The 21,964-nt window shown below is 42.2% G+C and overlaps 1 protein-coding gene across 6 annotated transcripts in view; it reads left to right on the top strand.

Moving 5' to 3' along the window:
• Nucleotides 1-1,564: 1,564 nt before the first annotated feature.
• qkia (QKI, KH domain containing, RNA binding a) overlaps nucleotides 1,565-21,964 on the top strand; it is a 58,950-nt gene continuing 38,550 nt past the window's right edge. For all 6 annotated transcript variants that reach the window (XM_028394677.1, XM_028394680.1, XM_028394676.1 and 3 more), the window contains exon 1: nucleotides 1,565-1,989. In XM_028394677.1, coding sequence (XP_028250478.1) covers nucleotides 1,845-1,989 — 145 coding nt within the window. In that variant the 5' untranslated portion in view covers nucleotides 1,565-1,844. The remainder of the gene's footprint in view (nucleotides 1,990-21,964) is intronic.

Below are 21,964 nucleotides of genomic sequence, written 5' to 3' on the forward strand. Positions count from 1 at the left end.
GTGCAGCTGTTGAAACCTCCATACTCCTGTTGTGGGGACTACTTTTAACAAAGAGAAGTGACTGGACGAACTGAATGAAGGCCAAGGTCAGGGCTCAGATTTAGCTGGGTGCCTCTCGACCAACAGCTGTAAAAATCAGAGCTGACCGATTGTGTTTTTTTTTAACTGGTGGTAGCTGGTTCGTGTGCATTCCATTGATCAAAGATGTTAATCTTCAGAGGATATGTAGAAAGGTCCTCCCAAGGACAGGACAATGAAAAGGCCGTATTGATTACCAGGGCATTGATCAATCGGTCCCAAGACAGATAACAAGATGTACAAGTCTTGAGTAACAATAGATGTCTTGTAGGATATATGGACTACAACGGTTGATCTTTTTTTTCATATTTCAGGCCCATTGAAATGAAGCCCACACGTGAAATCCACAGTCTGTCTGACTCGTGGGCTGGTCTTGGCAACTGTAAAACCTCTGTGACATACAAGCCCCATGCATGAAGCTGGGGACTGAACACAACCCACATATGACTATTTAAACCAGCTCAATGATCCAGATTAGGACACATCACTCCGAGGAACATAGAATTACTCTAGACCTTGCAAAATCTAATAGACAAATGGAGCTTATGTGTTTTTCATGTGTTTACAGGAATGTTGTTTCCACACTGGATTGGCATTCAGCATTCAGTTTAGATACATTAGCTCACAAGTTCACATCATAACACATATACATACATGTCAGGGCAATGGCATTTACACATGGACATATCCCTGTTAGGGTTTCTGACTGACTGCTTGTGTCACTCAGCAGAAAGTTGATAAACCAGATTGAGGCATTTGGTTTCAATTCAGGTTCCTTAAAATCAAGGTTCACAGCACATAACCAAGCAAGACACTGGACATCATTAGTGTGAATAAATAAAGAAATAAAGTCTGAAGAATTAAAGTTATATATATATATATATATATATATATATATACACACACACACACACACACATATATATATATACACACACACACATTTAAATTTATAAACATATACATTTTATTATATATATAAATTTTAAGGAATCCACAGAATCATAAAGATTTATGAGTGTGGCAGTTCTCAATTTCTGTTATTTTAAGTGTTTATTCCTTCACATTAAAAAACCAGCACTCTAATCTAGATTTAATCCCATACATATGCCCTTATGCCCTGGCAACTGGCTGTTTAATCAAAGTTATGCTACAGTAAAAACTATATAAAAAAAAAAAAAAGCTGAATCTGGAAAAATTAGAAGAGATAGCCTGTAACATTGCTGTTAGAAAAGGAAGGGGGAAAGTATTCTGTGTTGACAACACTTCAGGGGCATTATGTGCATTCCTGCGCACTGCGTCCCATTGGTTTGCATTTTTGTCCGTCATTCCACAAACAGTATCACCCCGCCCCCTTTCGAGTCGAAGCGTAGCGTTCATTGGCTGTCCTATTAGTTCCCAGAAATCCACACTGGCCAATAAGCGCCGAGGAGGACGGACCTTTTTCCGGTGGAACTGTGTCTCGCGCCTACAGTGGTGGAATCGAACGTCCCCGAGCGCACACGGCGTAGAGAGGAGAGTACGGCGCACGAGTCTCTGGAAGGGAGATAACGGTTTCCTTTTTGCCCCCCTCTCCACTCTAACAACAAGAACGAACCAAACCTGCATTTTAGGGGGGTTTTTACAAAGTCTTCTGCTTACAAGGAGGAGGGAAGCGAGGGATTGGAGCTGCAAGTTTTTTTTTTCTTTTTCGTTTTTTTTTTCTCTTTTTCTTAAAAGAGGATTCTGTGTTTCGCGGTGGTTTGTTTCCCGTTCTCGCCGCAAAGATGATGGTCGGAGAGGCCGAAGTGAAGGAGCGACCGAGGCCGAGTCCCGACTATTTAATGCAATTATTAAACGAGAAGAAGCTTATGACCAGTTTGCCAAATCTCTGCGGGATCTTCACACATCTAGAGAGGCTTCTAGATGAAGGTGAGTGGCAGTCTGGTGGAGATTTTGGAGAGGGTGGGTGGGGAGAGACCGAGACCCCGGGGATGTAGAGAGAGAGAGAGAGAGGGGGGAGAATAGAAGCGTGACCACGGTGCTTCGTCGGGTATCCCCCTGCTGCAGACCCGTCAGCGAGCCCCCAAAAAAAGCATCGGCTACCCCACCATTTTTGTTTTTTATCCCCCCCCCCAGCAGTGGCAGCCACTGAAACACTCACCCAAAAAAACTCCCCCCCACTTCCAGAACAAGAAATCCCGTGGTATCCTGTGTGAGTTACTTCCAACTTAGACCACAGCCAGATTTGTTTAAAGAGTTGAAGCTCCGGCGTCCACGTAGTGTGACGAAGTGCAAACTTTCTTTAACTCACTTGGAAAAAAAAAACATACAACTGTGTCAGTAGACAACTTTTGAAAAGACAGTTCAATGTGTTCAATTAAACCAGGGCCTGATTCCACATGTTCCTCGGCAGTTTAGCTCGGGTTAGCCACATTTGCAGCTAGCGAGCCTGCCTGGGTGTCTGCTTGTCTGCTCAACTCTTCAGGAACCAAAACCACGGCGTCAACTTAGCGACGTCTGCTGTAAATAGTCAATAAAAAGCGACTTGTCATTACACAGTGTGGCTTCTTTATTTTTATTTATTTTTTTACCCTTCTAAGGGGATCGGGTTAGTGTTTGCCCAGCGGCCGAGTCAAACAGCACGGAGGAATGTGTCTGCTTGTTGCCCAAACAATGGCCAGTGAGTTACAGCTGGGAGGAGGAGGAGAGTGCACGAAGATTATTTCAACTTTTTTCTCCACCGAACGCGACACCGCTTCGTGTTTGTTGCTCTTCGTTCGTTTGTCTTTGAGGGGAGGATCTGTTTCTGTGTTATATTTCCTTCCCTTGCTTCTGCTGCTGCTGCAGTCGTCGTGTTCTTTTTTTTTTTTTTTTTTTTTTTGGTCAGTTCTACCAAAAACTGCGTCGCTTTTTTTTGTCAGCGGCGCCGTCCAGACGCAATTTCCTCATCTTGTTACAGATTTTTGGCAAAGAAAAAAAAACGGCCCTCATACGCCTGTTTATGTTGATACTATCAATAACCTAAGCTAGACTAAGCGGAAGGTCGGACCTATGGTTTATGTAACTGAGCTGGGGACACTAGAGAGCGCCACAGCCCCCCTGGCAGATTGTCCCCGAGATGTGCGGATGTTGGACCATGATGAATAAGAAATAATAATAATACGCACAAACTGTTGGATACACTTTCCTTTACTTCAGGCAATAGGGAAGTTAAAGGGCAACGCGTACTTCGTGGTTTCGGTTGTCTGTCTGCATGAGTGACATCTGAAGTATGTAGTTGCTGAACCGGTCTGCAAAGATTTTCTGGCTTCCTTGATAGACGATAAAGAGAGAGCCATTGCTTCCCTTATTTCCACTGTAAACGCACATCAGTCAAACCATAACATGTAAAGCAAACTGTTAAAAATCATAATACATTTACTATTTTGCTGAAATAGATTAGAATTGTACACTTTATTTTTGAGGCTGGCTAAAATCGGACAAGTTAAATTGCACAATCTGCTTTGTGGATGACAATTTCCACAGTTTTGCACTTAAAACTTAAACTTAAATCTCTCAGCTCTGGGGGGGGGGCTTTGATTTAATTTAAAGAATAGTCAAGAAGCAGCTTTTTGTCTTCTCTAAAGGCAGAAACTATTTTTTTAAGCTTCCTTGTTAAAATTGCCCTTTATTTTTGTCTTCACTTGCAAACTTTCTTAAAAAAATATTGGTTTACATCCCAGAATAGCTAAAAAATTGTTTTGATTAGCCAATAAAATCCCAAAAATGAGGAGTAAGTGTGTGTGTATTGGTTTTCTGAGGCTGTAAAAGCGTCAGGAATCAGTGTCGTTATGTTGGATAGGTCACCGCAGTGCAGCTCTTGCCACACAGAAAAACGGACAAACTCCCCTGGTGTTTAGAGAGAAATCATAGCAGGAGCTCTAGCAACTTCCCAGCCCCACCTCCCGTCATCTTGCTGCTGTAAAGTCACACAAGTCTGAGGTTTACAAGGGTTTCCACAGCACCAGCCCAAACTTTACCCAGCCGCCAGAAATCGCGTGTGTGTGAGAGATGAAAGCCAGCCCTGTGAGGAGGAGGAGGAGGGCTGTCTGGCTGCCGGGTTTCTGTTAGAGGTTGCTTGGCTCTGCACTCCCTTTGGATAGGGTCGGAGTTTATGATATTTGGGGCCAATCTTCTCTCGCTTACTCTCCATCAGCCTACAAACCTACCACGTCAATTTCATTTTAGTACAAGCAACCTGTAATGATCTTGACAAAACGAAAGAAAAGACTAGATGTGTTTCAAATTTGTACTTTTAAAGTGTGGAATTTAACTCATTACAGAAGAACAACTTTTTATTGTAGATTGTTATTTGTGTGGTTCAGTGTTGTTGTGTTCTGTAGCTAGTGTCAGCAGTTAATATAGCCCTCACCCTTCACTGTGAGTGTGTCATTTCCAACATTAAAGATCCTACAAGGAAATCTTTTGATGTTGTGGTGTTAATGAAGCTCGACCTAACAAGTTATTCGTTTCTTATTGAAAGTAGGTGTCTCGTCAAGGCAACAAATGGAAACCAGACGCTACTATGTAGACTTATCCCTAAATGCAAAGAAAGTACAGATAAGACAGGACAATAAGAACAGTCCTAACCTGTCAACAGAGGTTTACCTGAGGCTTTAAGGTTTCTGTGTATTGTCAACATAATTACCACAACAACCTCTGCTTTTTGTGACAGTATGTTTTGTAGTGTGACGGAGCAGCTTAAACGCCTTCGTTTTTCAGACGTCTGTGCACCTAATAAGAGCATAAAATGTAAGCAGTTGCACTTGAACGCTTGAAACTCTTTCCCAATTTGTCCATCTCTCTGGAGTATACCCCTCCGACAGCTGCACATCTCCGTCACCCACCCAACGCCGTGTGCATGTCTACACAGCTGTTTCCATGGCGGAAGAAAGCCGACACCACCCTTGTGTGTGTGTGTGTTTGAGATGACTGCTCCCACACCGCTTTCATGGCATTCGTGCATGGAAGTCCCTGTTACTTTCCCAGTATGCATGTGTGTTCTCCCACAAGGTCACTCTGGCCGATTGACAGGCCCTCCTTTTGAAATCCCCTTGCATTGCAGTTGTTCATCTCCCTGAGGTGACACCTGCTATGGAGTTTTTTTATTTCTCTTTACGATCTGCCTGCCAACAAGCTGCTTCAAATTGCTATATTTTCTCTTAGCAGAGGGAGACAGACCATATAACATCTAGAGATGTAGCCTTGTAGTGATGTGCAGGCAGTGTTTAAGGTAGGAGAGAGTAGGAAAAAGGGAGGGGTTTTATATTTTGTTGTTGTAAAGGAACTTTACGGAAGCCAAAACCAAAAGCGCTTTCTGATTAGATACACGATATGTGCAAAGTTGTTATACTGTGACTAAAAGTGCCAGTACAACTTAACACCTGAGAGCTGTGATATTCAGACCCTGTGTTGGTTCTTAAACCACAGCTATCATAACAACCATGATCATAGTTTTGTCAGAGAAACCAGCCTTTTGACCTTTTTTTTTTTTAAATGATAGTTTACATCACTTTCTTTGTCGTGTAGCAAAGTAGTGCAGTAAAATGTACCACTTGTTCTTGGCTGCAGCATCCCCCTTTTGCATATACGGTTTTGTGTCTTCTTGTTTGTCGCTGTGTGCCATGATTTCACAGGACATTCCTGGGAGAGCTGTCAGTGTTTGGAGGACAAACTGTCTGCTGTCTGCTGCAGTGCCTTTGTAGGGAACGGGTCCTTTGGGAAAAGCTGTTTAAAGAACAGATTGTGATAAATTGGGGAATGCTAGAAGTCTACATTTTGCCATCCCATGTTTCTGTTAATCATATATGTCATTCTGTCCCTTTTTTTTGTCTGATGTTGCAACACGATACTTCTCTCACTGTAGGTTGACCCTTGTCGCTACTCGGTACAGGGATAGACCTGCAGTAACCTCTGACATCCAATCAATTTAGCAGCTAACAAGATTGAGCACCACTCGCAAAGTGAGATACTGCTTAGAGCTGTGAGAGAACACAGATAGAGACTGACAGGAAGGGAGAATTGAGGGTGTTAGGCCAAGACTGTTGTTGCAAGCAGAAACCTGTTATATCCCCCTATCCCAACTCTTTCTTCTCTCCCCACATGCTCTCCCAAAGCACCACTTATAAGCTGGAATTTAATTAACCAAGAGCCATTCTGTGAGCTGGTTTACTGAGCCGTCGCCACCAGTGAGAAAGCAGAATTGGAGGCTTTGTGCTGTCTTTCTTTGTCTGCCTCTCTCTTGCCCTCATGTGGTCTCTCTTTCTCAGCTGTTTCTGGCTGGTAATAAATTAGGTTGTGGCATAAGTCTGACAGGGTGAGGTGCAAAGTTTGTAGCAGGAGCAAGTGTTGCTCTGCCTGTCTTTCCTCTGACATGCCTCTGCCTAGCTGCCTTTCTATCCAGTAGCCCCACCGCAGTGTCTCGAGTAAGCTTCAGTCCCTGGTCTGACTCCAGCCTCGGACCCAGTCTGCTCCCCTGCTCTGCTCTAGCCCCAGAATGCCACTCCCCCTGCAGATGCTGCAAGATAAAGTCATCCAGCGACAGCTCCAGACGCTTTATCTTAGGCCCCAATCCCGTGAGTGCTGGGGCCTCCTTATCGCCGCTGTCTCTGCTTGGCCTCCTGTCTTTATGCCCTACCCCAACTGCCTGGCTGACTATCTAACTTGCTGTCGCCAAGACTAAGTGTCTTCCCTTATATTACTGCTGGCTGTTAGACAACACATTGCTAGAGGCATTTTATCTCTCTTTTCCCCCAAGCTTTAACAGCAGAGCAACTGCATCAAAATGAGAGTGAGGTAACCAGATGCACCGAATTTCCCTGAAGAATGTTCTCTGTGTGCATTGTATTAATGCTACAGTAATGGCTCTGTGTGTTTGCTATATGATGAGAAGCAGGGTTAAGTGGAAACTGGAACAAATATATTACCACAGCTCATTGACACATACCTGATTGTCATTTTTCCCCCCTCTTACCAAGCCATGGCAGCTTTCAGTTTGTTTTCGTTTCTGTGTGATGCAAAAAAAGGAGTTTAAAGAAGAATGTATGTCCATTTCAGATAGGAATGTATTGTAAAGAAGGCAAGTCAGTGGTTTGAATTTCAGTCAGACTCAAGGGGTGGGGGGTACTGTTTTTTTCTGGTGATAAGTGAGGCCTACTCTTACCCTCTTGCACAGAGGTTTGTCTCTCTTAGCTTTCTTTTGAGTAATTTAGCTTACATCATGTATCATCTCTCATCATGTTCCTCCTTTACACATTTGGTTGGATAAGCAGCACACAATATTTCTCAGTTAGGAAAAGGGTGGGCCCCAACCTGCCACATTCTTTGAGCGCTTCAAATAGCTCTCCCACTCGCCTCTCTCAGAGCAGTCCCCTTTATTGCCTCACTCGTTCTTTTTCTGTCTTTGTTTTTAAGTCTCTAAACTGAAAAACAGATATGTGGCTAACAGCAAAGTTTCTCAGGAATCATACCAACATTTGTCACTATTTCCTGTCTTCTTCCCGATTTTAATCATAGAAGAACGGAGATGAAAAAAATGAGCTGAATGCTCACTTTGTTCCTCTCTAACTCGCCCACCCATCTGCATTCATTTTCGCTCTCCTTTCATAGGAGGAATGGCAATCGAGCATTGGCAGCCAGCACAGGAATTTTACCAGGAGCACAGTCAGAGCACTTAACCTCCAGCCTGGTTTCTGTTTTCCCCACGCACCCTCTTGGTATACTTTAGCTCAGTTCCACACAAGTGCCACAGTGACACATAGGAACTTTTTGCTTTAAGTATGTTGAAATTTTTAAGAGGTTTTAGATTTAAAGCTGTAGAATAGAAGCTCAAACCCATGTGTGTCTTTCTGAAATCTTGTAATTTAATGACACGCTCACCTCTAAATCTGTAATGTTAGTATTTGCAGCATTTCCCAACCAATATCTTCATCCAAACCCTGTAGTCAGAGGGGTTTGCTCACCCCACCCTCTTCCAAACACCACAGCAGCTCAGCTTGCCTCTGGTTTTCAGCCCTTGCCTTGGTTTCTAGTCGCAGGCTAGCCGATAAATCAAAGATGAATAATTTAACTGTCCCTCAGCAGCCCGTGTTGTTTCTGTGAGGCTTGGCAGGAGCAGGCGGTGCTGCCATAACCTTCCCTAAGGGCCACAGAAAGTGAGGTGGCAAGATGTAGTGAGATTCCTCTGTAGCCGTCAAATAAGAAGTGTTGGGAACTCCTATACCATAAGCAGTCACAGCTGCCTCTCTGAATTTCCACAGCCTCAGCACCTTTTTTCAGCCCTTACATGTCAGAATCTATGTTGCACCATTCACAGTACTCCCTGGTGCTTGTTTGTACTCCCTTGATATAGTGCAGAATCAAAAACAAAACAAAAAGTTTTGAAAAAAAAATGCAAGATACAGACTGAGTTTCTAAGCTTCAATTTGAACTTTTTTTTTTGCCAGTTTTAATACTTTTTTACTCTTAAACACATGGCTGTCCTTTTCGTCTTCGAAACATTTGTAAACAAGCTCTTTAGTGTTCAGTTTTAGGTCTGTCCTCAACATTTTTACGTTTAGGAAGTGGTTCTGAAGCCACTTGCTCAGTAATGCTGTAGATGCAGATAATTATTTACCGTATATTTTTTTTGCCCGCTGGGTTTACTTTTTGAATGCTCATGATGTCTTTATTTATTTTTTTTTTTTCAATTTCTCAGGTGTTGCTTTGAAAAAGTGAGCAAATCTTTTTAGCATGTGTTTTGGGAGTGCCCCTTGGAATAGTTCTTTAGTGCTGGTGCCAAAAGTATTGTTTAAAAGAATTGTAAATATTTTCCAAGTGCTGTTTGAGGTTTAGGTATTAACAATAGACAGAATACACTTTTTCAAAAATAGCACACAATTTCAATTTTTAGCACTTGTGCAAGACCATGTTACTCTGTCACACTTGAATGAGGTTGTGGCCATTATTTTAGTGACGGATTACAAGGTCACTCCCTGCTTGTAGTGTAGCACAGTTTGTGTTGATGCACAGTTTGTGTTGATGCACAGATTACTGTTTATTTCACTGTCTGTTCAACCTTCTGTTTCCAGCAATGTTTCAGTTGCTTAAGCAGGTTCTTCCCTGTCTCCCTGACACAGTCACACATAGCAACTGTCTAGCATAACTCCAATTACATGTGCCGCACAGTTGTGTTTTACGGTGGCTGTCTGCCATGCAGTCTTGTGCGGTAATGTAAAACATTGCTTAGCATGATTTATACCCATGTGCAACGCACCCAACCCCCAGTGATGGTAGCAACACATGAATGAAATCAGGGTTGTGCAATTACAAGTGAACCAGTTTTGAGTCTACTCTGTTTGTTTAGGGGTTGTGTCTGCTTGTCTGTTTGTGGTGAGGCTTAAGTCTGTCCAAACTTATCAGTGCAGGGGTTGGGAGAAGATTACAGAGCAGAAACAATGGGTGGTTTTGTATGATTAGGCTTTAATTGGAGAAACAAAGAGCCTCTGTAGCACTGTGTGTGTGACATCGGAAAGACTGGCATAAAAACCCACAGATAACTGGTAGGAAAGAATGCGTTGTCTATATGAAAGGGTTAGTGAGCATGAACCCTGTCCCTGCTTGGTTGATTGATTGTGCTGGCTGAAAGCAGAAAAGGCAAGGCTGCTTAGAGCGATGGGAGGATGGTGAGGGTGATGAAGAACAGTGGGGGGAGACAGAGGATTCCTATGTGCTGTGAATGAGGTCATCTGGTTGGTTATGAGGAAGGTCACCAACCCCTCCCTCTGCTCCACACGCCTCCCCTCAGTCTCTCACTTTCTCCCCTCAGCAAATGACACACAATGGCTTTTTGTGCTTTAATGGGCCAGACGCACACTGGGTCGTTTCTACCAGCATACACAGGAGTACTCTCACAACAAGCACTGTATGTCAAACAAGACCGCTACATTGCAATGGATTTACATGTTGCATTTGTCATTTGATTAATTATAGCTGAAGATATAGTGCAAAACCATCGCTGAGTGATGAGGTTTATGCAACAAAAGACACTGTTGACACAGTTAAATGATGAGTGGAAACAACTTGCAGCGTGTCAATAAAAATCAGAGCTTTGTATGAAAAGGGTATATCTGTACAACATAAAAATACATTTAAATCACAATTTAGCAAGCAAAGCTAATGTCATTTTATTTCATTGGTCTTCCATGCCATGCTCTTAATTACTTGGGCATTAATCCCAGATGAGTTTGGGTCAGGTCACTGACTAATGTATCGTATCTTGCTTGCATGTAGTTGTATGGTTTACAAGTGCTAAACAGACAACAAAATGTTAATTATGTGTGCAGAGACATTCCTGCTGTCTCCTATTTGAGGCCAAAAAATGACTACAGAGCAACCACCTGGCACAGTTAAGCTGTTGTGTCTCAGAAGTAGCTCCTCAGCTAAACTTTAGCTCTCCGCCATCTTAAATCACTGTCATTACATAGGCATGTTGACTATAAAGGACTTAAAAGGTGATGTTTTATTGTCATCTTGTGTAAGACCACAGCTGCTCCTGTCTGTCTGGTGTATATGATTTCACAGGACATGCCAGGACACGCTTACAGACATGAAGCACTGAGACTAAGTCTTAACATATGAATTGCATATACAACTTATTCTGTTCTTGATACATTAATTATATTTTTTTGTAAACATTAGTGGCCCTTAGGGGGAGGGAAGATAAATTGCAGTTTGGAGTAGACGGTGTGTCGACACAACAGGGGAGACAGGTGCGGGCATGAGCAAGGTGCCAAGGTGCCAGCTGTTGTTGACACCTTAAGGTGAAGAATGGTCTGCTAGGAGATGGACTTGTCACTCCCTGTCCCCTCTAATCCTTCCCTTCAGCTCCCAGTTCTTACCCCTCCTATTCATTCCCTTACTCAGTTCTCCTGGAGAGTCTGACGTCAGTTTAGGCTGTTTGGGAGGGGAGTTTTTTATCTGCAACCTTATTTTATTGAGCGTCTGACACTTTCGATGAACCAGACCTTGGTTCTGTTTCTTCTCCGCCTCCCTCATCACCATGCAGAATTCTCTTCCGTCTACACCTCCATGATGCACATACACATGTACTTTTCTTTGTTGTCTCCCTCTCCTTAAACATCTTCCTTCCTTAAACATTTACATACATCACTCTCTTCTTTTTTTGGTTATATTGCCCCCCATTTTTGATAATGTAGTGCTCAGCAGTTGGAATATTCCACTGTCGTCGTAGTGTTTTCCAGCAGAGAAAATCAGTATCTCTTCTCCCAGGGGAATGAGTCATTTTTCCTGTCTTTGTCTTTTCACCTATTTATTTTAGCACAGTGACTCTACAGCTCCCATCACCCTCTTTCCCCCTCTGTCTTTCTGTTCTGTTCTCTCATCTCATGTTTCTTCAGATTTTTTTTTTTTCATCTTCATCCTCTCGCTGCTTGCATTTGTTTTCTCTTTTGCAGCTTCTCTTTCCCTCCCTTTCTCTGTCTCTCTACTCATATGTGTGGCAAAAATCCAGCCTTGGGGCTACATTGCCTCTTTCATGTGAAGACCAGTGGTGACATTAAAGGCCTGCAACGTGGTCTGTCGGTTTGCATCAGCCCAGCTCTCACTGTCTGTGCTCAGGACCCTAGTATGCACTCAGCTCTCCACTCAGTCACTGCCAGACTCAAACATCAGGTTGGTAGAGGACAATGTGCATGCACCCACTGGCTGTAGATTTGTTAAGCTCTCACACCCAAGTGCTTTGAGGCAGATCGATGTTTAAAGGCTTAAGCATAGTGGAAGCTTAGTTAATGACAGCTGAGTCAGCGAGGAGGCTTTACTCTTTTTCTCTTATCCCTCGCCTTTCATTATGACACACTGACACAGTTGTTATGGCCCTTCCAACATCCTCCAAATGGTACGTTCAACATGACTGAGCAGACAAAACAGATCAACCTGATGATCTCTAGGACCAGACAACCAGACCAAACAAATGCACAGGCAAAAAGCAGGTCTTTGATCAGCAGATAGAAGAGAGTAGGTCAGAGGGAGTTCTTTTATTCATTTTTTGTTATTGCGTTTTCCTCAAGATAAGCAATCTCGATATCTGGAAGGGAATCAGTTTTCAGAGTTTTTCGGTGCCTTTACACTCTTTCTTCTTAATAGACAAACTGTTGTACCAGTTTGACTTATGACTATCTAACACTTGCACAGTCCATCCTCGACCAAGAACAATTTAATATCTGGCAGTGAATCATATATCCATCCAGATATGTAACACATTTCTTGTATGTCTAATTTGTATTGCACAAGAGTAGGCGTTTGAAGCGGTGAGATTCTGATCCTGAAAAAAAAATGGCCCATCAGGCTGTGAAGACAATGAAGGGCCGGCACAAAGACACAACAACAGCTGTGATGTGAGTCTGCATGTTGTCACACCCAGGGACAGCGAGTGGCTGTTGGACTGGAACTTAAGATGGTAGCTACAAGCCCCGGCAGGCCCGGTGCCTGGGGATGAAAGAAGCTGACACACAGAAGCACACACATACACTTTGTGATGTAACCTGTTTGTCTTGTATTTGTAATTAACATACAACTAGGGTTTTCTGCACTGTAAATGGTACAAGCCTTTGCTCAAACGCTACATTGCAATGTAATAATTTGCTGTGTAGCGTATGCATTTGCGACAGAAAGGAAGTAGCAGTGTTACCCCTCAGGTGTTGCCTGGTGCTATGACCTCTAATGAAATGAAAGAGGTGCTGATTCTTACATTGCACACCTACCGACATTGACATGTCTGTGTATGTGCTTTAAATAAATGGATTGATATTGTCTCTGGGGTAAATACCTCCCTCGCTGTCAGGCCGTGCTTTAATTCTGTTCAATAGACAGGTGAAGAGATTGCATTTCACAGAGAACAGCACTGAAAATGAATCGCTAATGAAACTATGCTTGAAGGCTCTTACCTCTCCCCTTCTGTGTGTTTTGTGGCTTTAGTATCTTCTTGTTGTAATCTAGTGACCTCATTCCCTGATGATAAGAGTGAAAGGAATGTGGTAGTTCCACACTCTGTCCCTCTGCCACCTATCCAGTATATATAAATAAAATGTTTTTGTGTGTTTGTTGACATTCTCAATGCAGAATTTCACATCAGAATCACCCCCTTCCAGTGCACAACCTTCATGGGTAGGTTTTTTTTCTTTTGGGGACAAACGGCAAAGATAGATAACACAGAGATGCAAAGTCACATATCATCTTTAAAATGATGTAAGGAATATGACAAATTGTTCTCCATTCTCCTACAAATTGGTTGTGTGCACTGTGGTCTTCTTAGTTACAGGGCTTGGGACAGGATGCACAGTGCATGTTATCTTCTCCAGTCACATTGACAGTTGGAGCCTTTCCTTCCACCCTCTTCCTCTCATGTTTCCTCTTCTGACAGCTGGACCTTTCCTGCCATTGTTGCATGACAGAGTGGGCAGCTACACAGTTTAAATGTATTTAAGAAGTGAACATTTTTAGATCTTCTGATTGGTGTCCTATATTTAAGCTCATAGCTGCCCTGCTTGATTCTCGTTGGCTTTTTGAGCTAGTTCCATCTTAACATCTTAAACAAAGGGCCATTCTGACAACTGACCGGAAACGCAACTGTTCGCTAGCACTTTCAGGTCTTGAGCAGAGGAAAAAGGATACCCTTTTTTTTTTCAATGACCAGAAGACATAGTTCCAATCAACACAGAATAGGGTCAAGGACCGTTTGAATACACAACAGACACACACAGCAACAGCCTGCTTCCTGACGGTTCTTCCTGTTATTTTTCCCACTTGTTATCTTGTATTCTCACATCTTGTTGAGCTCAAAGTATGCTTCCCGTGCTTCGTTTTACATAGCATCCCCTGCATTGTTGTTGTGTGTGTGTGGGGGGGGGTTGGTGTCTGCCTGCAAGTGTAAATAATGGTTGTAGTGTAAATAAGGACCTCAGTGAATAAAGGGTTTGCCAAGTTGTCTGTTGACAAAATCACTAGAGGTATAAGTAAATGGGCTAAAGCTGAGTTATTGGGAGATTCTTCAGTAGCTACGAAGGGGCCTCACTTTTGTCTGATTGATTTTACAGGCAGGTAACGTTTGTGATTATGCTGATTAACCTGACCTGTTGTTTGCACCTTTCTTACGCATGTATGCATTGAAGTATGCATGTAACCGCGCAGATATGTCAAGTACATTTTCTTTGTTGCAACAGAGTTTAGGCAGGCTTGTTACCCTTTTTGACCATTGTTGTCTCTCCAATTTGTGACCATTTTCAGCTCATGAGGTTTCTTTCTTGAAGTCAGTCTGTTAAATGTGTATTGCTGTGGTTTCCAATTTAACGCTACATATTGCTCCCCCTTTAGATGGCAAAAAGGAGCAATATAGCTTTGTACTTTAGCTTGAGTCTGCATTTGTGCGCTTTTGGTTGGCTTTTCAGCTGACTTAGCATATGGGCTACTAAAAAAATAAAAAAAAGGAAAGGGGAAGTATTAGCGCAGAACTCATTTTTCCAAAATTGCTGAATAATTAGCAATATCATGAAAGTACCCTGAGAAATTGCTTTTGCTTTCTGTTAACTACCACACTAATGTTCCCTGGTGGGTCTTGCAGTGGAATTGCATCTGTGTCGGTGTGTGAAGGAAAGTAAATAGTTTTCTAGCTTGATCATTCATCTCAGGGTGCCTTCTTCAAGTGTAAATGTACGACCAGGCGTGCAGTCAAGTTCCATCCTATCAAAAGTCTCCCCACGCAGAGAGTAATGAACTCTGGCCACTCGCAGCAGCCATTAAGAGTAAACCATTATGGTTCAGTATTGAGCTAGCCCTCCCTGCCAGTTTCACCCCACACTATGGTAGACCCCACTGAGTGCAAAAAAACTGGTACTCCTACGGCTCATTGAGCTGCCAGCTTGCCCCCCACCAACAGGCAGCCCCATAAAGCAGTTCCACATCATCAAATGTGATGATCCCTTTTTCTAATTTTAGACTGAAGTCCTAATAGCTCTGCAGATAAAGTCTTGAAATACTCATTTCACTTTTAAGCTGCGGGTTGGAAATGTACAGTGAGGAGGATAGATTCTTACTGTGTAAATATTTCACACTAGTTGTTGAATTGGTGACGCAGCATCTTTAAAAATGTAGGAAATAATGCTAAGGAAGTAAGAGTAAAGTGAGAAGTCACATGATGTTACCGGTGACGTGTCTGCCAGCTGATTTTATGCAGGTTGTGTGCAGGTTGGTTAACTTCACTGTAATTGCATTACCTCAAAATCATATACGTAAACATAATGCGAGAACTTTTGTTAAAAAGAACACCTGGACATGTCATGGTATTGCCCATGCTTCTTAACTTTTGTGAAGTCGTGTATTTCACCCTCCAGTGTGTTCAGTCCCTTTTGTCTCAGTTTCTGTTCCTTTCTTGCCTCTCCTCCCCTCTACCGTTCATTTGGTCTTCCTATCGTTGTTTGTTTGCTTTGTTTAATCACCAAACTAACATGATATGACATATTTATAGCACACCATCAACCGCTGCTGCCAGCAGCCACAGAAAGCCACATTCAGCCTGGCACCTCTTCACCCTTCCTGCATGCAGTCACACTGACAGCCCTAGAAAACATTGCATTTGCCACCAGTTATGATTAATGGCTTTGCTGATTGCTGTTCTTGGCCATCACCACACCTACATGTTCTGCATTTAGCATACATATTCTCAGGGGCTCAGCCAGAGTAGAGGAGGTAGACTGCGTCTTCAGCTCCTCAGTGTTTCTCATGTAAGTGTGTAGCTGCAAAATCCTCCTTTCTTTGGTAAAACTGAACCCTTACATGCAGCAGTCTGTTAAAAAAATAATTTAACAGTATCAGTGATGGACAATGTGTGCTTATGTAATTTTAAATTTGTCTCTGTGCCACTAAACTAAATATAAAGCAGTGGCTAGTAAAGCAAGATAGAGACGAGATGTAGCAGTATTTCCTTCTTGTTTCCTGCTGTATTTGTTTAGCAGATTTTTCTCTAAGGCAGTTTCCCTCCTCCTTCCGTGTGGAGTGTTATTTTTGTGGGTTCATTCTCTCATGGGAGCCTTGCCTCTAAACTCACACAAGCTCATTAGCTTGTGTGTGTGGGTGTTTTAATGTTTAGTTGTGTATTTGTTTTGGTATGTATTATACTAAAAATGTGTTGGGGCACACACATTCCTGTGTATTACTTGGCTATAGCTTCAGCAGTGTGTGAAGTTTGAATCTACATGTGTGTTTTCATGCAGCATCAGCCCATTATTGATGATGAGAGAGCAGAAATTGCATGTATAGCATTTATGTATTTTCTGCTATTTTTTTTAACCAGAGATCGAGCTACTGTTGTAGCGTGTAAGCATTTTGTTTTTTTGTGTAGAAAGTATTGCTAGTCCATTCCCAATTTGGATGAAAGAGAGGCTTGCCTGTGTGTTGGCTTGCAGTTTACCCATATGATTGGTAAGAGATTGTTTATGTGAATGTTTTTCTATATTTCATTACTTTTTCCCCACCTGGCTCAGGGAGGAGTGAATCTAGAAACCTTGTTACACCAGTCGTTTATTTAGTTTCTGATCTACTTAAAGACCTGACGCTGAGGCTTTTTCGCCAGCTTGCCTTAGGAAAATCCCCGACACACAATATAAATCTCTCTTCCTCTGGCTGAAAACCATACCGTCATTTCTGTCTAGAGCCCGTTGGACCCCTCAGCCTTTGGGGGGGTCAGCACTTCTATCCAAATCATGTCAGGGTTAAGCAACTGTGAGCATCAGTCAAAGTAAAGTCAAATTTCAATATATTTATTATATGCTGCCTGAACCGCACCAATTCCTTTGGTCTTTTTTTTAATAGAGCAACTTCTGTGCCAAAGGTTCAGCCAAAGTTTTTATTGTTCTTCCAGGGATGCACAACAATGATTTTTTTAATTATTATCCTGCTCATTCAGGCTGATACAAACATATTTTTTCCACCTAATTGCAATGAACATCAAGTCTACACATTAAAATAGGCAATTTAATTTGTAGGTGCATGACACTTCTCAGCAATCACTGCAAATGTTTTTTGTATGACTAGAATGATTGCTGTTCATTATTACCTTTTCTTTATGTCTACCGTGAATCGAAGCCATGGCGGAATCACTTGCACCTCAGTGTGTTTTAGAGTACTGCTAATAGACACACCAGGGTAATGCTTTTGTAGGTGTGTTTGATCTAGCAGGAGACACGGTATTCACTTACTTGGGGTGATTAACATAAGCCACAGTTGTTATCTATTCTTGTCTGTATGATACTGTTGTTATTTACTGAGAAACCACCATGCTGAACAATGCTGTTCTGCTTCTATGAACTACCAAAGTGAGACATTCTAAGTAGAATATCCTGCACTTAGCATTTTGTGATTAATATGTGCGCTGCCGCACTCCTCTTACCCATTATATTTGGAATCTGGTAAATTATAAACCCTCCAGCTGCAGGATGTTGACATTAAAGTTCAGCAATGTCATTGCTCCCCAATGCAAACACTTGGAACGGCACATTTTTAAACTGCCTGTTTTTTTCGTGTGAGAAATGAAGTACAGCTTACTCATTAACAGCACAGGAGTAGTTTGTGCATGAACGTCAAAGGATTGTGCAGAGTAGGCCTACTGTTAAATCAAAGATCAGGAAGTAAAAATAAGACCGTAGCACAAGGAAAGTTTTTTCCTCTGCAAAAAAAGGGAGGGGAAGAGAGACAGCTGTGAGTTGACGATAAGACTCAGAAATGCATACGTTTTCATGGCTCAGTCACCCCCACCAATGCGCACTATACTTCTGCTCTCTGCTTTAAAAGAACCCCCCCCCGTCTTTCATATGCTTGGCCTGCCAAACCCCTAAACTGTTGAAGTGGAATGTCGTTATGGATAAAGTCGTCTGTGCCGTGAATAAAGGGCAGGAATGCATTAAACGCCCAAATCCTTTCACTTGCAACGGGTACCCAGGCTTTGTGATTGCTAAAGTGCACAGCTTTAAAGTGAAAAGGCTTGTTCCTCGCCTGAGTCTTGTTTCACTCGGCTCTGGCACATTTAGGTGTAACTGTTTTTTTTGTGGATAGCTCCACAGTTTTATGTCTATATTGACTGCAGGATTTTAGTCATGTTTCCCCTGTTTAAATCATGAATTAGAGCATACATGCACGCTAAAGCAGAAAAGACGGAATGATTTTGAACACTGCAAGCGTTTGATCTCAAATCACCGTAAACTGGAAGGACTCATTCAGTCCCCGCACAGGTGAACATTTGATCATTTTGGCTTTAAGATTAATTGGTGCTAGATGTGATCTGTTTCAGGTGCCAGATATTATCAACATAATACATCACAAGACATCTAAAGCAGCTTTCCCGAGGCAACGTTGATCACACTGATTACTCACCCATAACATTTCTTTTACCCTGCCTTTCTCTCTCTTGTTCTCTTACACGCTCTTAAACGGACAGATGTGCTCTGCATGGTCAAAGGACATTTTGCTGTGAGCTACAGGGTGAGGACAAAGCAGTTATGGAGCATGTCTATTTTTGGACTCTTAATGGACTTGTTCCCATTCTCTTATGAAGCAGGTCTGGTTGAATGATGCTCACTTGTCTCAAACCTGATTACAGCATCTCCTCATGGACGTTTTTTTTATTTTTTAAGTTTTACTCATTCTTATTCATTACTACATTCTTCCTTTACATTCACAGGGACTGATTCTGATTCCAGTGTGTCCCTTGTTTGGCAGCTTCATTCTTTGTTTTTTATCCCCACACTTTTTTGTGGAGTAATTGTTCCAAACAAATCCAGTGAATGAACCTTGGTTTTTCAGATTTCCTTGTTTCAGGGTCAAGAATATACTGTTTGGACTGAACACAGGCACCAGGCCTCACTTCAGTTCATCTCTCACCTCAAAGACATTTCCCTTAGTCCTTTTAGTCCTTCTTAAACTCCTTCACCTGCCTCTCCCACTTCCCTCCCTTTGGGTACTCATTCCCGCCATTGCCAAGATCACAGCGAAGATGTGGAGAAATCGTCTCTTTAGTTGACAAAGGGCAGATAGATATGCAGCCGCAGTCTGACATTTTCTCTTTTCACTGCAGATTTGAGGAAAAAGGGGGCAGAAATTGAGAGAAACAAAAAAGAGAATGATAAAATGAAATGTTTTAACTTGCATTAAGGCACAAAAGAGCAGCACAAGTCAAGAGAAAAATTCTCCGTTTGCTTGCTCAGCACTGTGGTTATAATTCTCCCTCTTTTCTCTGTCTCTTCTCATCGAACCCTCTTCTGTGCCCTATACTCTCAAGGTCAATTTTTGTTTCTTCCTGACAGATGTCTGGGTAAAAAACTAAACAGAGATATTATAATTCCTTCCTGTGTGTATTTCTGCGTTTGTTGTAGTGCACACCCGGCCCCCCCACAAGTAAATAGACAGCTCTGACAGAAAGTGCTGTGTGTCTGGGTGGTTTGCTGAGTCAGGTTGTGGATGACACACTGGCAGTGAGCTGAGATATGGCTGAACAGAAGAACATGGCTTACTGCTTTAAAACCGTGACATTAGATGTTTCTTTTTGTCGTGCAAGTTCAAGGAAAGTTCTCATATAAAGGCCTTACCCTTCCTTTTCTGCAGTTCATTGTCTTCTTTTTCCTTTTTTGTCTGTTCTAGTGACACCCTCCCTCCCTCTCTCTACTTACACACACACACACACACACACACACACTTTCTTACAAAATCAGCCTTTTCTGCTGGGGTGGACAGCTAGACAAATGATTTTGTCGGCTGTGCAAGGCAGGGGGTAATTTTTAGGTGAGCGCAATGCTTCAGAAAAGGGTTGCTGCAGTGAAATTAGAGGTTGTCAAATGCCGCACGTCTCCATTGATGGCCCAGCGCGGCCCCCTTATGTTAATGTGGCATTTCAGCCAGAGGAAATAGAATTAGAGAGAGGAGGGGTTGCTGCTGCTGCTGGTTGTTGGGTTGTATTGTCACATGCGAATGTCTTTTTGTTTTGTTTTTTTTGTTGTTTTTTTTCAAGGACAAATGTTCTTGAATGCATTTGACCCAGTGTTTACTGTCCAGTATAACGGTATATTTCTGCTGTAAGCTTCATGTAGAAAAGAGATTTTCTCTTAAATAGCTCTTATGAGTTAATGTTTTCTTCATGAGGCCAGAGGCAGAAAAATTGTTAAGACTTGTGACTGTGGTTGCAATAGTTTTTGGAAAATCAGTAACAAGTACGGCATAAGCACATCAGCAAATGAAATGATATACACAAATGTGTTAACCCTCTTAATCCCAAGCAGTTTTGGGCATTTTACTTTATTGAATTGTCTGAACAGTCTTGAAAAACATGGTAGAAATTCTGTATATCAGTTAGTTTTTTTTGGCTTTTCATGGCTTTCAAATTGCACAGCTGATGGCAGAATGTTCCTGGTACAAATGGTGTATTTGTATGTGTAAGACATGTAAAGTAGAGTTGTTTTTATTTAATATTTAGATTTTAAGCTTATGGGTCTGTCTGTCTCACATAACGCATTTAACCGACTATTTTCATAGTCCTATGAGTCACCCTGTATTCACACTTTCTTGATGATTAAGGGTGTAACTTTAGGTACTTTTTGGGTGTTTTAGATAAATCTCACATTAACTTGTGATTAACTATGTTGTTTTTTCCAGTATTCTGTTTACTCCCTGTGTCAGACTGTTCTCATCTCCTCCCTGTATAATGTGTCACTGCCAAGCCCCTCAGTTGATAGATGTGGCCTGGTCACACATCGGTCAGGACTGATGTAATCTGTTCTCTACATATCTTAAGGATGAATTCATTTTTGGGAAGGTTTGGGTGTATCTTTGACCGAAGAGTGCTTAGTTCATGCGGGTTGGGCAGGACTTGTTCTGGGCTGAGTCTTCTGGCTTGTTTTAGCAGTTTCAATGCGTTCTCCAGGTGTTGGCCGCACAGCTGCAGGCCAGATGTTTTCTTATATCTGCCTCAACAGTAACAGTTTTTGACCTGTTGTTAAGAATATCCAGGGAGGATATTTTTCTCAGTTTTCTTTGGGAAATGCACACAAATAACTTCACAGATTAATCCAAACTCTCTCTCTCTTCTAATATTTCCAGGTCCCTTTCAGATATTTGGGATGTGGTTGTTTGTTGTGTTTTTTATTAGTTTCAATAGCTGTCTGCAGTAAAGTTACCCTTAGTTTACCTATCTGCTCTGAACTCTGCATTGTAAGTAAGTGGAGTATTGTAAGTGGATGTGCATGCACACGGGGCGAGAGGAGAGGAGAGGGCAGAGCAGTAAATACCAGCAGTGTCCGCTTTGAAAATAAAAATATTGCCCACCCTTGAATTAATCCTTGTTATAGATTATAGATTTAGATAATATTGTGAATTAAAACAAAATAGGGAATACAACTTGTTCAAACTGATGTAAACTTGACCAACCTCCACTAGTGTGAGCGTATGATCTGGAGGTCAGGCATGCTTTACTAAGGGCATTTATAGTTGAGTGTCAGGTTCCCTAGCTACAGTTCTGCCAGAAAGTCTCATGGGAGATGGAAATAGTGCCTAATACTTAACCCCCACCTTCCCAACACACACAAATAATTCCTCAGGGTCTGCCCAGCCCTACCATTTCATTGCAGCTTATTCATACTTAAACACTTCTCATTTGTAGAGGCTTCTGCTGCCCTTTTTGGTTGAGCAGTGCTCTGACTGTACACTCATGGCAAACGTGGGTAGCAAAAGTGTGACCCGATGTCCACTTATTAATGGGTGTTACAACTGCAGAAATCTATCCTCTTCTAACTGCGACATGCTCACACAGACGGACACACACAGGAAGGGCAGC

The sequence above is a fragment of the Parambassis ranga genome, chromosome 22 (genome assembly GCF_900634625.1).
Source record: "Parambassis ranga chromosome 22, fParRan2.1, whole genome shotgun sequence".
NCBI lineage: Eukaryota > Metazoa > Chordata > Actinopteri > Ambassidae > Parambassis > Parambassis ranga.